Here is a 14,757-nt window from a genome sequence, read left to right as displayed (position 1 = left end):
CAACTTCAACTGTTTTTTTATTTTTTTTATTTACTTTATCAAACATTTTCTTTATAATCTACTGCTTTTAAACTCTTCTAAAAAAATTCTTCTCCTTCATCCTCACACCTCGGATACCTGTCATCCGTATCGCCTCCTCTTTCTCACGTCGCATCGTCTTGAACTACAAGGAAGGAACGACCTTCATCTCATACCCTACCTACCTTCTACGTTTGCATCTTCGTACTTATCTGGAACCGATCCGCTCTGTCCTATTGAGTAATTTTCTCGCGCAGCGCTTCTGTTACAGGTAAGCACATACCCTCCTTCGGCATGTTTTGATTTGTCTTTGCAGACGTTTCACCTCATCGCGTGCAGGAGCTTGATACAAACCACATCACAGCACGCATCTTGATTAAATATGGCTGCATCTCACACACCACTTGCTGATAACCTGTTATAGGGAGCATCATGGCTAAAAATAAACGCCATCCCGCCCCTGGGGGTGTCCTACCAACCGTGGGGCCAGCGAGCTTGCCAACGAAGGCCTTGGACCCAAGCCGGGTTTATGGTAGCGAGAAGCCGCCCAACCTGCGCGAAGCCTTCAATGACTTCTATCCTAACGGTCTACCCAATGTCTACAGGATGCTTGAGACTCCCGGTGTCAACGGTATCCAGCAGACGTATATTGAAGACTATCTTCCTGTGGGATTCTACACTAACCCTCGCATTGACGCTGAAGCCACCTTCTCTACACAATGTGGAAAACAGCCTTTCCGTCGTATAGACCAGCTAATGCCTCAACGTCGCATCCACCTCTGGAACAAAGATGAAATCCAGTCCGTTTGCAACTCGCTGCGCAGACTCTACTGGGATTACATGAAGCCCATGCAGAAACCATCTTGCTGGGATGACTTGTGGATCTATTTCGATGCCAGCGATATCTACAACTACGGAGCCCTGAATCTCTGGAATGTGGTCAACCATCTCTATGATGAGAACCAGATCATCGCTGCCGATGTGACAAAAGCGAATGCAGTTGAAGTCGGCCTCTGGGTTGATTCATGGATGTTTGACGATTCTAACTGCAAGAAGCTCGAAGACTGGGATGGAACGAAGTCTGTCATCTCACTTCTCACTGATGACGATTGGAAGTCGGCCGGTCATATTCAAACTGACGTTGTGGCACTCGTTGAGAGCGCTCTTACACACCGTCACTCCCTGCGACTTGACCCAGGAAGGCTCAGGCTGGGTTCGGATGTGAAGCCAAATCATCTGATGAAATCTTGTGCCAACAATAACCTCGAAAACTGGCTCGGTATGTATAAAGTATCAACAACGCCGCATACAGCCTGAAGCTAACGAGAACACAGCTGGTCAGCGCATCTTTGAGCCCTCCGGCCTTCCGAAAGCTCCTACGGTCGCCCCTCACCAGACCTCACCAGCTTCCAAGGAGGCTCCGGCGCCCGTTTGTGTGATAGATGGAAGACACTACTACCAGCCACCATCTGAAAAGCGCGTACCCAGTGCAGTGGAAGCACTGCACCAGTCCGCTGCCGCTGCTGGGCCTGTCGCTCACAGTAACAGCGACGCAGTGTTGACGGAACAGACCGAGGTGACTAATTCCGAGACTCTGGAAACTCTTCGGGTACCACCTCAAATCCGGTCCAAATCTACTGAGCCCACTAATACTGTGTCATCCTCACCACCCGGCGATGAAAAGAACGGCCAGGCCGCTTCTAGCTCATCAACAAAGCGGAAGAAGAAATTGTCTAAGAAACAACGTGATTCAGGAGAGCCTAATGTACAAACCCCGACAAAAGCCGGGCGACAAGGTCGTGGCAACCATCGGGCAACTCCAGGAGCTTGCAAGCCCACAGTGACAGCATCACTGCCAACATCAACCGTAATGGAATTTTCAACCCTGACGACTCCCGAAAAGCAGACCAGCAGCGGTACACAACAAACTGGACCCGGCCCTTCTCTCGATGATCCGAAGGCTGTTTAGCAAACAGTCCAGGCTACGTCGAGCCCTTCGAAGGAGCATGATGTCAGTCGTAACGGCAAGCCAAAAGACACCGAGTCGCAGGCTGACACCTTCAAGGAGCTCAAGAGGAACCAGCGACCAAACCAATCTTTTGCTCGCTCAAGTCATCATGAACATAAGGGCGTACAATCTCTTGGTAACACGAACACTCTCAACCACTCGCAAAGGTTGGACTTGAATCTCCACATCAACCACGCGCCTGGTGTTTACTCAGAGGGGGCAATGCAACCAAATTACATGAACAATCCTCTGGGAATCACCTTCCACCCTTCTGGAACCTTCAATCATATCGCCCAAGGAGGATACCCTACCCTTCAGGACAATGCCTCAAACGGCCCGAACTACCGCCATGTAAGCATGCAAGCAAGCACACAGCCACCATACCATCATCCAAAGGGTTTTCTTCCCAACCGGGGTCGGAATCCCAGCAACTCTTCCCGCCTGGATCGCTCCGATTCGAACGACAACCGATGGTATCAGAACAACGAGAACTTGAACAATACGAACTCGGGTTTCAATCGTGGAGGTTATCAGCGCGGTGGACGTAAAGGGACAGGACGTCGGGGAGGCCATAACCAGCGAAACGCAACAGCGCCCATTACTCAACCATATACTGGTTCCGACTCCGTCCAGAAGACGCGCGACAGGGGATCATGGAAAAATAAGTGGTGCCGAGAAGGCTCGGACCCAATACAAGTGACATGTCAGAACGTTCAGGATGGGCATGAAATCAGAGAGTACGTTCCTTGCTCTTGTCAGATGTGCGAGGCTCGCAACCGCTCTGTGCACGTCGCCGCGAAATCCCACCATGAAATACCATCGCTAGACATGCAGTCACGGATCAAATCTGGTTTGTCTGAACGATTCGGACTTGTGGACGAAGTGTATCCATTGCCCTCCAAGGAGCCAGGGCGCTTCATAGTCAGGTCGGTTGAACTTTCCACTCATCGGGCCAACTGTCTTTACTAACTGACTGCTATTAGGTTTGCCAACCCATCGTCTGTTGGTGAAGCGTTGACAATGGGTGGCGGAAAAATGCCCGAGCACGCTCTGTCGATTACTTTCAGCCCAGCCATGCGCTCCAAGTGGACGCTCTCTGAGCAAGCACCGACTCGGGTGACTCCTAGCCAGGTCATTGACCAAAACCCCCCATCTATGCCATTCCAACAGTATTCTTTCGGCCTTGCGGTGCCTGGAAATGCTCCAGGCGTTGCAGTAGCGCACCAAATTCCGCCTGGGATGCTTCATCCATCTGTGGCAAACCCAGCTAATGCGCACTGGTCCAAGAGCGGTGGCCAACAAGCTTTCTCTGGATTTCCACAACCTCATGTATTGGATCGACCACCTGTTGCTCCTCAACCAATGACAAATCCACCTCACTTCCTTCCTGCTGTATCTGGCTATTCTCAAAACCAAGCTTTTGTTCCGGGCCTTGCGCATCTGGAGACTGTTGGCCAAACCCTCGACGAGCCATTGCAAACAAAGCCACCGGCCGAGGAAGCGTTGGAAGACATTCATTGTAACGATCGTTATGATTCATACAGTCCAAGAAGCGACGGTAACGGGACTGCCGGGACCAAAGCTCGTGTTTCGTTGCCCAACACCCCTTCCAAGGCTTCTGCTAGCACGAAGGAAACACACGCAATGCAACTCATGGCCAAAGAGAAGAATGACCAGGCCAGTGGTGAGGATGCGTCTCACCTTTCACACATCGCAACATCCGAGTCAGCCACAAGTGCCACGATCCATATCCGCGTACCCAGTGCCTTCACCGCGAACGAAATCAAAGAAAGGCGTCAAGCGTGGGCAAAAATCTCCATGCCACTTAATCTTCACCGTCCCAGAAACTTTACGCCAACTAAACCCAATAGCGGCTCTATCAAGGATGGTGACAAGCGTGAAGCATACGCTGCTGAATCAGAATTATCAACCCCGACACAGAATGTGACATTCACGCCTGATACTGGCAGTGTCTATGGACAATCTCCTGGAAAGCCAGCATCTCCAACACGTGTCCAGAAGGATTCCTCTATTCCCAGCTCAACTGGACCGACAGGACAAGAAACAAGGACCGAGGAGAACGTCGACCAGAACCAGGAACCGGCTACTGCCTCTTCTCAAACCGGCAAGACTGGAGTCCAGAGTGAGCCAGATCAAATCCAAGCGCCTAACTCCATCGAACCAGACACTCTACTCCAAGTCTCAGACACAAACCGGCGTCCAGACAACGCACAAGCCTCTCAGTCAAAAGGGAAGGGAAAGGGTTCGAAACCGAAGTCGAAGAAGAAAAAGCCAAAACATAAGATGATGTCTCAAGGCAACGAATCCACCTCCCACACACGACAAATCCGGACCTCGCCCCCACCCGTTGCCCCTGAGGCTACCCAAGCTCTCCGAGACGATTCTGAGAGCGCGCCTCGCGACCCTTCATCCACAATCGTCGCCGACAACCAACTATTTGAAGCATTCTCCCCTACAAAGCGACATCATGACGACCCTGAAGAACGTTCTGAATCGGGATTTTCTAAGCGAAGCAAGAAGCAGGGGAACACCCAGGAAACGACTCTTGATGAATCCGACTCACCTGATGAGGATGCCCGCGGCCGTAAGGGATACAGAGTCGGCAGGGGAGGTTCACTTCGTATGGGCAAGACACGTCGACCCCGTGCCATCATGACTGTATCAGTACTTGCAGAGCAGCCCATGGACGCCCAAATGTCACCTCCTTCGTCAGATTTTGCCTTTCAATGCCACAGCGCTTCTGCATCTACTGGCTCACCAAGCCTGCGCGGGCCTGACAACAGTGCAATCAGTCGATTGAACCCCAAGGCACAGGAGTTTGTCTCACCATCTAGAGTGACACCCATTGACAAGCAAATTGCTTCTGGTTCTAGCAAAGATGAAGCCCTCGATAAGCTTGTATCCAATGATGCAACTGATCGCAAACGAAACGCCATCCAGGAACCACTGAAGTCCGGCCTAGGTGTACCTCCTATCGATGACTTCATGCTTCCTGCAACCGATATTTCAACTCCAAAACATCGACGGGCTCTCTCGGAAGCGGTTCAGAAAGAGAAGTTGGCAAACAACAAAGAGGGCGCATGCCAGGGCCAGGTGAAGACACCAGGGAAAGGTCCTAAGCGAGCAAAGGGCAAAGAAAGAGCCGTTACACTCGGGGCGAAAAAAGAAAAGGTCGAGGGCACAGAGAACGGGACCCAGGATACTCCTCGAACTCCCAAACAACCAGGCACCAAAACCAGGAAGCCTGGTCAGATCAATGATGATTGGCCTTCTCTTCCAGCATCTCGGGATCGCGCCCCTTCAAAGCCACAAACACCCCCGATCTGGGGCGCAAAGGCAAAGACTGTCGTAGAAAATGGCGACTCAACACAGGACTCTCCCGTAACCAAAGGATGAACGACAGTCTTATCAGGGAATGAAGAATGATGAAATGTGAGAGGAAATGGGACACATAATACGAAGGCACAGATGCACAAATTTTGGTATTGTTCACTAGTTGACTCAAGGTCAATAGCATCATGAGGATTCTCAGGACAAAAAAAGGGGTATGGACTTGTGGATTTGCATTGAACGTGGACAACTTGGATTGTCCACTACGATTAAGTACTTTATGATTTGGGTGGCTGTCATTCGCTATGATAATACGACATCAGGCAAATGTAACAGTCGAGAAAATTGTACATCAAGCATATTCCAAAGTATGGCACAACTATTGACTAGTGAATGCTCTCACCCCTTCGTAGTCACTTACCTACCTTTTGTACACCAGCCACATTACTAGTCTTCAAAAGTTCGTGAGCTCTGTTGGTAACAAGCAGCCTCATCCAATCAGACACACCGGTCTTTGGAAAGCACCCTGTAGAGAAGTGAAGGTTGCTCACATAAGTGATTGACTCGTGAGACGAGATTGATTTTATAGTGGCGCAATACTCTTTTGTCGCATGCTGATTTTGATCTTTATGTACATTTCATCGTCGCGGAGCCAGACTTCAAGCCCCCCCCATTTCAGTTCTCTTTCGCAAATATCAATCAATAATCATCTATTGAGCAGGCTGAACCAAGCTAGTGACAGTGTCTTCAATCTCTTTGTCGGAAAGACCCTCGAGGATCTGTGACTTCTCAACACCTCGCTCTATAGATGGTATGTCAGTATCGCTAAGTCTTTGGATGCGTGTCGTGCCGCGGGAGCTGCAGATGGTTCGGAGGTGTACCAACCGTATCGGGCGAAGATCTTGGGCTGAGTGCCGGCGGCTTCGCGAATGAGGATGGGAATGTTGGGGTTGTTGCGCTTCATGGTAGGATACGATCGAGTAATGAATGATCTGTGTCGGCGCGAGTACAGTCAGTCCTGGAACTCCTCTAGCTCTGTATTCTTGATGCACTGTTCTCCGATCCCTTGTGCATTCCAATTCCTCCAATTAAGTACTCGTTGTGTATGTTCTCGTGGTCGTTGCTCGGGACTGAATGTTTCAAACGTACCGGAGGGCCGCGCTCTGCTCCGAAGTCTGGCAAAAGAGGAATCGCACCTCGCGGAGGGATTTTGTGAAAGCGTATTTTGCCGACATGGTAGCGGAGGGAATTGGGCGGGTGGCTTAAGTCGTTGGACAGCGAAGGAGTCGTCGGGGTCGACCTTGAAGTGCTAAGTAATTGCGATCTTGTGGTTGGCAAGGATCCTCAATGAGGCTCGGGCGGAATAAACTGAAGGCGGAGTGGCATAAAAGCTGATGGCGTAATAATGCAAGATGCCACTTTACATAACACATTTATGCACAAGCTCCGGTGCCGCTTGGTACATTTTCCCCCACGTTAAACTCCGGGCACACGATATCTCCGATTTCCGGGCATCGCGCTTAGAGTCTTGCCAAAGGAATAGACGGGAATTAGCGCACCATCCACTAAATCCACAGCCTGGAAAAGTTGTAGGTGGGCTATCTCGGGGCGACAGCGACCGACCCTTGCCCCAACGCCTTAGTATTCTCAATCAAAGCTTCTTTCAATTGAACCTCGTCTTTTCGACTTGACTAGATTACCTAGTATACAACCCGTCCCGTTCGAAAAGAAGCATCTCCCCTCCACCAAAAAATGTAAGTCAGTGATTGAGTTTTTGAATACTGAAGCAATTGCGTCATTTCTGTTTTACCTGTGTCCTTGTCGCAAAATATTTCGAATGCGCGCCAACTTGTTCAGACTACTAACCTAGATTCGATACCTGATGTGTATACATACATATTTTGATATTGATACTGATACTCACTCAATAGCAACCATGGCCTCGTCCGCAAACACTCTCTTCCGCGCTGCGCGCCCTCTCTTCCGCCAGGCCACCATTACCCAGCCCGCCCGTCAGGCCTTCCGCCAGCAGACCTTCCGACAGAACTTCTACCAGGGCAGCGGCCGTCGATGGCAGAGCACCGATGGCGCTCAACAGCAGCAGCAGCAGGGCTGGTTCAAGCGCATGTATGAGAGCGAGGTTGGCTTCAAGACTGTGCACTTCTGGTGAGAGAACATCCAAACCAACAAGATTGGAATGTGGAGACGGGGTTTGCTAATATGCGTGGTTGTAGGGCTCCTGTCATGAAGGTTCGTTGACGATGATCACAACTCGCGATATCCCGCCTGCGAAGACGGCTACGTCGATGCAAACGATATAAGCACAAATACTGACTTGCTTCGTCGTTTGTAGTGGGCTCTTGTCCTTGCCGGTATCTCCGATTTCGCTCGTCCCGCCGAGAAGCTCTCCTTCACCCAGAACCTTGCCCTGACCTGCACCGGCATCATCTGGACTCGTTGGTGCCTCATTATCAAGCCCAAGAACTACCTGTACGTGCAATTATTTCTCTGGGTATTTTTAAACATTGGCTCACACTCCACCACAGTCTTGCTGCCGTCAACTTCTTCCTCGGACTGGTTGGTGTTGTCCAGGTCAGTCGAATTCTCAGCTACGAGTCTGAGAAGAAGAAGGGCCTACACGGTGTCGTTGAGGACATCAAGGCCGATGCCAAGGAGACCATCCAGGAGGTTAAGCCTTAAATTTGCCCTTGAGCTTCGACAGACTAGACAATGGCCGTAAATTAACGTCTCCACCGGACATATCTCTCATGGTTTCTATTCCCATACCCTGCAGCGTCCCAACAGGTACCGGCTGTGGAACTCTGGATTAAAAACTGGATGCATTTGCTGCTTAGAAGGAGGAGGTTCGGAAATCAAATTCCAGAGTCAGGGGATCTCTCAGAATAGGTAGTTGCTTTTTTACTCGTGCAAGTTAAGTAGAGTAATTATCCTGCAAACTGGGGTTGGGTTCAATGGATAAGACACATCTACTAGCCTTTCGTAACTGTTAAGATCCAACCATACATACAACAAAATTAGTAGATATCTCGCATCAGTCGTCATAACCCGTCATAGTGACTTGCTATTATCCAAAACTATCTCTCTAATATTGTTTAGGTATCATTCATGATGGGTTCATAACACCAGCAACTGCCTTGCACCACCTATGAACGCCCTGCCACAAAGATTCCCCTCCGCTATAGATCCAATCATTAGGCTGTAGGGCCATAGAACATCAAGTGGGAAACTAGAGTTAATCTGTACATGTACACGAGCAAAGAAAGCTCCTCTTCTAACCATTCATCGCATGTCCACCCTGTGATTTCAGGTCATGCATGCTGCTTTGAGATCCTGTTGCCACGCCAGGTGGCCCGAGACGTCTCGTCAAGACTGATCTTCATCATAACCATTATATCAACCGCTCGCTTCTTCCCTCTTATTTCTCCATGTGGCCGTCATTCAAAAGCATCTCCAAAACAATTTGTCGACCTGGAAGCTCCGGGTGGGACATGGCAATCTTGACCGTGCCCTTTGACCCTTCACTACCCGCGCTCGATGTATGTACATAACCGTTGCTGTGTGACTGTGGGTTTAATGTGCTTGTACCCGTAGGGCCTCGGACACCAAGATCCAGGACACGCACATCTCGCCCGGCGATGATTTGACGCAAGCGTCCGTTTTCCGCGTTTCGCACCTCGACGTAGTCCTCGTTGAACAGAAGCAGATACTGTCCGTACATGATCGCCCCGCGGGCCTTCTTCTGTTTGCCCGTGTACTCCATGATAAGTGTGCGGCTGACATCACCATGCTTGTCCACGTAAACCGCACAGTCCTCGTATGCCACAATAAATTCATTCTCGTTGAGCCTGAACATGCCCAACGGCTTCTGGTCCCGGATCCGGCCAGCAATGTTAGCGATCGCAGGTGCTTTGAGGTCAGGAATTGACATTGGTTGCTTCTTATCCAGTGTGAGCATTTCTACTCCCTTGGCTGTTGCAACTGCGATGTATGTTTGGAACAGGCTGAGGGAGTAGCATTCGGTTGGGAAGAAGAATTCGTCGAAATCACGGAACGTCTCTGCGGATCCTCCAGTTGTTTTGCGTCCACCAAAGAGTCGCGACTTCTTTTCGGTAGACTTTTGGAAAATGGGCTCAAGAACCTTGAACGATGTGTGTAGGCCTTCTTTGCGCTTGTAGAAAAGAAGCATTCTGTCCTTCATCTTAGCTGTGGCAAAATAAGTCACATCTTTAGCCAGTCTTTGCGGTGCTCGTCGGGGGTTGTCGTTTAGAGGAGCCGAGAAGTCGGATACTGGAGCGATTACGTCTAGAGGATAGGAAACCAGATTTCTGTCTGCAATGAGCACACAGACAGCGAACTCCTCGAGGACCGCAATCTGAGTCACACGATTGGCTTGAACCGTCTAGAAAGAGCGTTAGTTATAACAGACGAAGGGATATCGGGGTTACATACCCTCTGCCATCCACGGGGATTTGATGGTTCTGATATGTAAACACCATAATCAGTTCCAATGGCGATCACGGATTTTCCAAAGGCAGTGAAGCTTGTAGCGCAGTTGACTTGGGCACGGCACACGGGAGCGACGCCCTGAGCTGGCCCCAAGACACTTTCCAGCTCATGAATAGCCCGGTCCAGAGGGGTGCCTTTGACTGGCACGCTTGGGTACCTAGCGTATATAGAGGTGTTGTCGTAATGGAAAGCAGCATCCGCAAGCACACGTAGTCTGAAGGGTTCTGCGTTTTGAGAGAAGAGAGCCTTGGCATGCCGTGTCTTGGTCTCGATGATCATATTACACCAATCGGCTCGATCCTTTGCTGATGATGCATACAAGGTATAAACCTCATGGCCTAAATGCTTTACCTTGAATGGGTACAGAATTCTACCCTCGGCGTCGTTAGAACCAGTTGGGGTCAGGGATGAGCCAAGAGAGGAGTTTGTAGCTGTATGCTCCAGCCCAGGTCTGCCGGTGTTACTTCCTACTTTGTTAAGTTGGGTAGTAGAGGCAGCCGCCGCGGTTGTCCTGCCTAGTGGAGCGGTGATGCCCTTTTGTTTCTGTACTGGCTCATCATTGACACTCTCCGGGAACAACATAGGCATCGGGATAGGCTGTGTTGTATTAGTAATAGCTCCATGGTATCAGCTAGTAGATTTCACATACCTCTTTTGAAACATCATACTTCTTGTCCTTGCCCTCTTTCGGTGTCACTGTCTTTGCCAGAATCATGTAGTGATCGAACAGGAGAGCATGCGTGTCAACCCATCTAACTCCCTTTGATCCCATTCTCTGTAGGTCTCCTTGGAAGATCAGTTCACGCCCGAGATGGTCAAGGTTCAACACAGAATGGAAGCCTGGCCTTAGCACGAGCATTCTGTTTAGCTCCATCATTTGGACACGCTTGTTCTGCTCTGCAACCTTGGCATCGGACTCTAGAGTCACCTGTCGAATTTCGGAGATAGCCTTCTGCAAGTTTGTCTTTTCCTCGCTGTCGGTAACCATCTTGCCTTCGACACTCTCAAGAAGAAGAGTATAACGTTGAAGACGCTGAATTGGCGCAATCAAATAATGAGTCCAATCGTGCTTAGACGAGACCTTCTGCTTTTGCATATCATCCAAAAATCGCTTGAAGAGAATATTGCGATCAGCCTCCCTACGAACCTGATAGACTGCGTTGGGATAAGCTGAGGCGTATTCAATGTATACCGATTTGGCTTTGCGGATCCATTCTCGGAACAGATCACTGAAGCCGATGATCCAAGGACCCTGCTCTTGTTGTCGATACTTGAGTTGCGACAACAGGTGATCTTTGTTGATCTCCTGCACCAAATCAAGCTTTCCGAACACCGTAAACAAGAACTTATCTCGCTTTTCGGGTTTCAAGATTGGGGGTTGCATCATACGAAGCTGATCCCGGTAGTATATGCGGAAGATGTCCAGCTGCTTGATATAATTCTCCTCGCCAGTGACGATTTCGTGGAGAATATTCTGGCGGTCAACTTCCTTTTTTGGCTTCAATTCCCAATCGGCCTTGCTGAGACCATAGAACACGTGCCATTCATCAGCGGGCTTTGAGTCTTGGGACAACTCCTCCAGATCAACCTTCTTGAGAGTACGAGTACAATGGTGGGAGTAGCATCGGCCGCCAATCTCTTCATCGTGCACCTTGGGAGCATAACATCCAGAGCCTGTCAACTGCCACAGTACTCCGGAGATGCGTCCGTTTCCAAACTTGACCCATTCTTCTTCCGGTATAAGCACACCGCGCTCCAACATCGACGTCACCACGTGCGTGCTGAGAACCTCGGCGTCTGCCACATTCATCATCGGAATTTTGCCGGTAAACAAGTTGATCAGTGCTTCCTCGATTGTCTTGCTCCTCAGATCCTGCTCGCCTTCTCCCATTTCGCGAATCCAGGCCTCAAGGCCACTAAGGGCCCATGGCTCAGGGCATCTGCGGAAATCGGCTGCGTTGAGTTTTGAAGGTACGAACTTCTTTTTACGACCGCTTGGTAAAGTGATTCCATCAAAGGCCGCTATTGAGCCAGTAGGAGTTTCATATTCGGGGAAAGACTGGTTCGATGGGACGTGCTGGTGACCATGCCTGGCAAGTTTCCTCCGTTCTTCGGCGGCGTCGGTCCTCGAACGAGCGGGTGCTTGTACCTGGGGTGTGTGGCTGTGTCCGGCCAATGATATGGATCGCTCGGGTTGCGGGTTATAGGGCTGGCCAGCAGTATAGTAAGCTTCAGGATTATCCGGCGCACCAAACCGCGAGTCTGAACTACGAGTGTATGCGTGCTGATATTGTTGACGGTTGTTGGTCTGGACTGAGAGCATCGAGCTACTGTCGGACCCAGGTCCCGGGATAGCCGGCAGAGGTCGGCTTGATAGCCCTGGGTGATAGAATAGATCCTGCAGCTCGTCTTTGCTCGGCGAGTCTGTTCCGCTTTGCCGGGAACGCAGTGATACACGCTCGTCTTCCTCGTCGAAGCTCAGGCGGTGCTGTGTCGGTGGCTGTAAGCCCCCTGTACCACCATAGTCCATCTCTGCTGTTTTGAACGCTGGCACGCTATCGCCTTGATCATACGCACGATTGAAATACCCCGGCGTAGGGAGAGGTCGACCAACATCTTGACCGGACGAGTTGGGCGGTGATCCCACATCTCCACCATAATTTAAGGTGCCACCGAAACCACCACCCAGCATTCCCAAGTCGACGCCGGCGAGGTCGCTGTCGCTGCTATGGGTTTGCTCCTCAGGGTGAGTAGTCAGCGTGTTGGTTGACAAATTCGTTGATAACGCGTTAGTGTGGGCGGGCTCTGGGCTAGGGTCTGCCATAACGGGCATGTCTGTGTATCCAAACCCAGTGCTGAAACGCTGTTCATCAAGCTCAGCCTGTCGCATAGCCATCAGACCAGCCTCTCCATACGCATCGTCGTCGTCGTCATCTTCAAGTTTGTAGGCGGTTTGGCCAGTTCGCGCTGAAGTCGTTCGGCTGGCCGTATTAGGAATCGTAGTGGCGCCGGAATCGAAACGTTGCAGCTGCTGGCCATGAAAGTCGTCGTCATATTGGCCATTCTGGGGCTCCGGAAGTGGACGGTAGCCTTGTCCAGAGCTGCCCAACTCAAGTTCCAATTCCTGCATCAGGTTGTCGCTCGTAATCCGTTCGTGTCCGGCGGTCCACGCAAGTTCATCGTCGGCAGGTCTGATCGGCAGTGGTGCATTCGTTGGGTGCCGTTGTAGTCCGGGCGATGTTGATCCAGCGTTCGAGGGAGAGCCCATGGGTGAAGCCTGAGAGTTTGAGCGGGATGCCCTGTTGTAGAGTGAATTGTGATCATTTGGGGAGTAGTAGGGCCCAACGGGCATCTGCGCCGTTGTGGGATATGGAGGCTGCGAGGCATTTGAGAAAGATGACCCTCCGTTTGATAATTGACCCGGGTATTGGCTATATGACTGGTCATATCCACCAGTCGAGGGGCTCCGTAGTGGCTGATCGAACCCAGACGACAACGCAGGTGAAGCCGCTGATTGCGGATAGCCTCCAGAGGATTGGCTAAAACCAGGAGATGTCTGAGAGCCATAGTTTTGACCATAGTTGTTGTATCCTTGGTAGGAACCTTGCCGTTGTGGGACATTGGTGCTTGCATAAGCAGATGGGTCGTAAGCTTGCGGCGTGTAGGAGCTGGCATTGGATGCATAACGCGAGGGAGGCTGAGTCTGACTCTGGTTGCGATATGGGAGAGCGTTGGTAGAGGTCGATCGCGAGAAGCCTGACGACTGCGCAAAGCTTTGAGGGTTGTACGAATACGTAGGTGTGGGAGGCACGTCTTGGTACTGATGTTGGTAGCCCGACAGGGCGCTATTGGTGGATCCGTAGCCAGGGCGGGCAGCATTGTTGTTGTTGTTGTCTATGAAGAGTTCATCCTCGCCAGAGCCGAAGCCGGGAGAGCGGCTGGTGGGTTGTTGGAGATAGGCAGCATCATCGCCGCCGTTGAAGCTAGCTCGGCGCCCAAGGTCTTCGTATGGTGATTGTCGCTGCTGCTGCTGTTGTTGCTGGTACTCTTGATCGCGACCAGCGACGGGGTACCGTACAGGTGGCACATGGCCATATCTTCGCTGGTCGTCGCCTCGGAAAGACATGACGACGATGGGTGTATTTTGAGTGGAAAAGTAGTGACGGAGGTTGTGGAAACGGTCGCAAGAACAAAAGTCAGGGCCGCTTGGGCTTGGCGTTTCGGGCGTCTACCTCGTATAGGACGTCGAGGGTTGATGAGCGTGGGCGGGTCGCATTGAGGGGTCGAAGTCGATGGTATCAGATATGGTGAGAGCTGAAGATGACGCCCAGTGTCTTTGACACCATTAAGAGGAGAGGAAGAAGAAGAAAGAAGAAAGAGCGACGAGGTTGCTAAAAATCAAAGCGAGGGGGGCCGAGTGAGCTTCGGCGGAGAAGATGGATCTGGTTTCGGTGGAGGGAGGGAGACGATGGCTGGATGTGATGAGCGGAGGACGCGGGAGGATTGATTGATTAATTGATTGACTGAAAACGAGAGCCCCTCTTACTCAGACGTATGTAGGTAGGCCTGGGCAGGGTCCTCCAGTTCCACTAACGTTGGGTAGTTATCCTGTCCTTTGGTAAAGTAGAGAGATGGAGAGCTTTGGACTGCCTATGACCTACGTCCTACGGTGTGAGATGATGGGTCCGTGTCGTAGGTACTTCGAGCGTAGGTCTTGGAGGTATGTAATAAGTTGAACTAGTCCTGAGATGACCGGAAGAAAAGGACAATTAATATCAAGATGGCAATCAGTGTTATCCAGGTCCAGTCAGAATTTGGTTGAGTGGTGTCAATGCAGGGTTTAGCGAGCGAGT

The 14,757-nt window shown here is 50.9% G+C and overlaps 5 protein-coding genes across 5 annotated transcripts; 3 read left to right on the top strand and 2 right to left on the bottom strand.

Moving 5' to 3' along the window:
* Window positions 1–450: 450 nt before the first annotated feature.
* Window positions 451–1,987, top strand: FGSG_13339 (uncharacterized protein; the record flags this gene model as incomplete). The annotated part of the gene is made up of 2 exons (XM_011321884.1): window positions 451–1,297; window positions 1,353–1,987. The coding sequence occupies 2 exons, from the start codon at window positions 451–453 to the stop codon at window positions 1,985–1,987; spliced, it is 1,482 nt and encodes a 493-aa protein (XP_011320186.1).
* A 1,683-nt stretch (window positions 1,988–3,670) lies between these two features.
* On the top strand, window positions 3,671–5,443 carry FGSG_13338 (uncharacterized protein; the record flags this gene model as incomplete). Its single annotated transcript, XM_011321883.1, has 1 exon — window positions 3,671–5,443. The coding sequence occupies one exon, from the start codon at window positions 3,671–3,673 to the stop codon at window positions 5,441–5,443; it is 1,773 nt and encodes a 590-aa protein (XP_011320185.1).
* Window positions 5,444–5,958: 515 nt separating this feature from the next.
* FGSG_08566 (uncharacterized protein) lies at window positions 5,959–6,702 on the bottom strand. Its single transcript, XM_011321882.1, has 3 exons — window positions 6,527–6,702; window positions 6,263–6,369; window positions 5,959–6,179 (listed from the first exon to the last, which is right to left on the bottom strand). The coding sequence occupies exons 1-3, from the start codon at window positions 6,610–6,612 to the stop codon at window positions 6,088–6,090; spliced, it is 285 nt and encodes a 94-aa protein (XP_011320184.1). The 5' UTR covers window positions 6,613–6,702; the 3' UTR covers window positions 5,959–6,087.
* Window positions 6,703–7,308: 606 nt separating this feature from the next.
* On the top strand, window positions 7,309–8,358 carry FGSG_08567 (uncharacterized protein). The gene is made up of 4 exons (XM_011321881.1): window positions 7,309–7,543; window positions 7,612–7,627; window positions 7,731–7,867; window positions 7,924–8,358. Exons 1-4 carry the CDS (start codon window positions 7,314–7,316, stop codon window positions 8,075–8,077), a joined length of 537 nt encoding a protein of 178 aa, XP_011320183.1. The 5' UTR covers window positions 7,309–7,313; the 3' UTR covers window positions 8,078–8,358.
* A 455-nt stretch (window positions 8,359–8,813) lies between these two features.
* FGSG_08568 (uncharacterized protein) lies at window positions 8,814–14,030 on the bottom strand (the record flags this gene model as incomplete). The annotated part of the gene is made up of 3 exons (XM_011321880.1): window positions 8,814–9,797; window positions 9,848–10,501; window positions 10,554–14,030. 3 exons carry the CDS (start codon window positions 14,028–14,030, stop codon window positions 8,814–8,816), a joined length of 5,115 nt encoding a protein of 1,704 aa, XP_011320182.1.
* Between the last annotated feature and the right edge of the window lie 727 nt (window positions 14,031–14,757).

This window comes from Fusarium graminearum, chromosome 2 (assembly GCF_000240135.3).
Source record: "Fusarium graminearum PH-1 chromosome 2, whole genome shotgun sequence".
NCBI lineage: Eukaryota > Fungi > Ascomycota > Sordariomycetes > Hypocreales > Nectriaceae > Fusarium > Fusarium graminearum.
The sequence above is the reverse complement of the archived record's forward strand: the minus strand, read 5'-3'. Positions and strand labels throughout refer to the sequence as shown.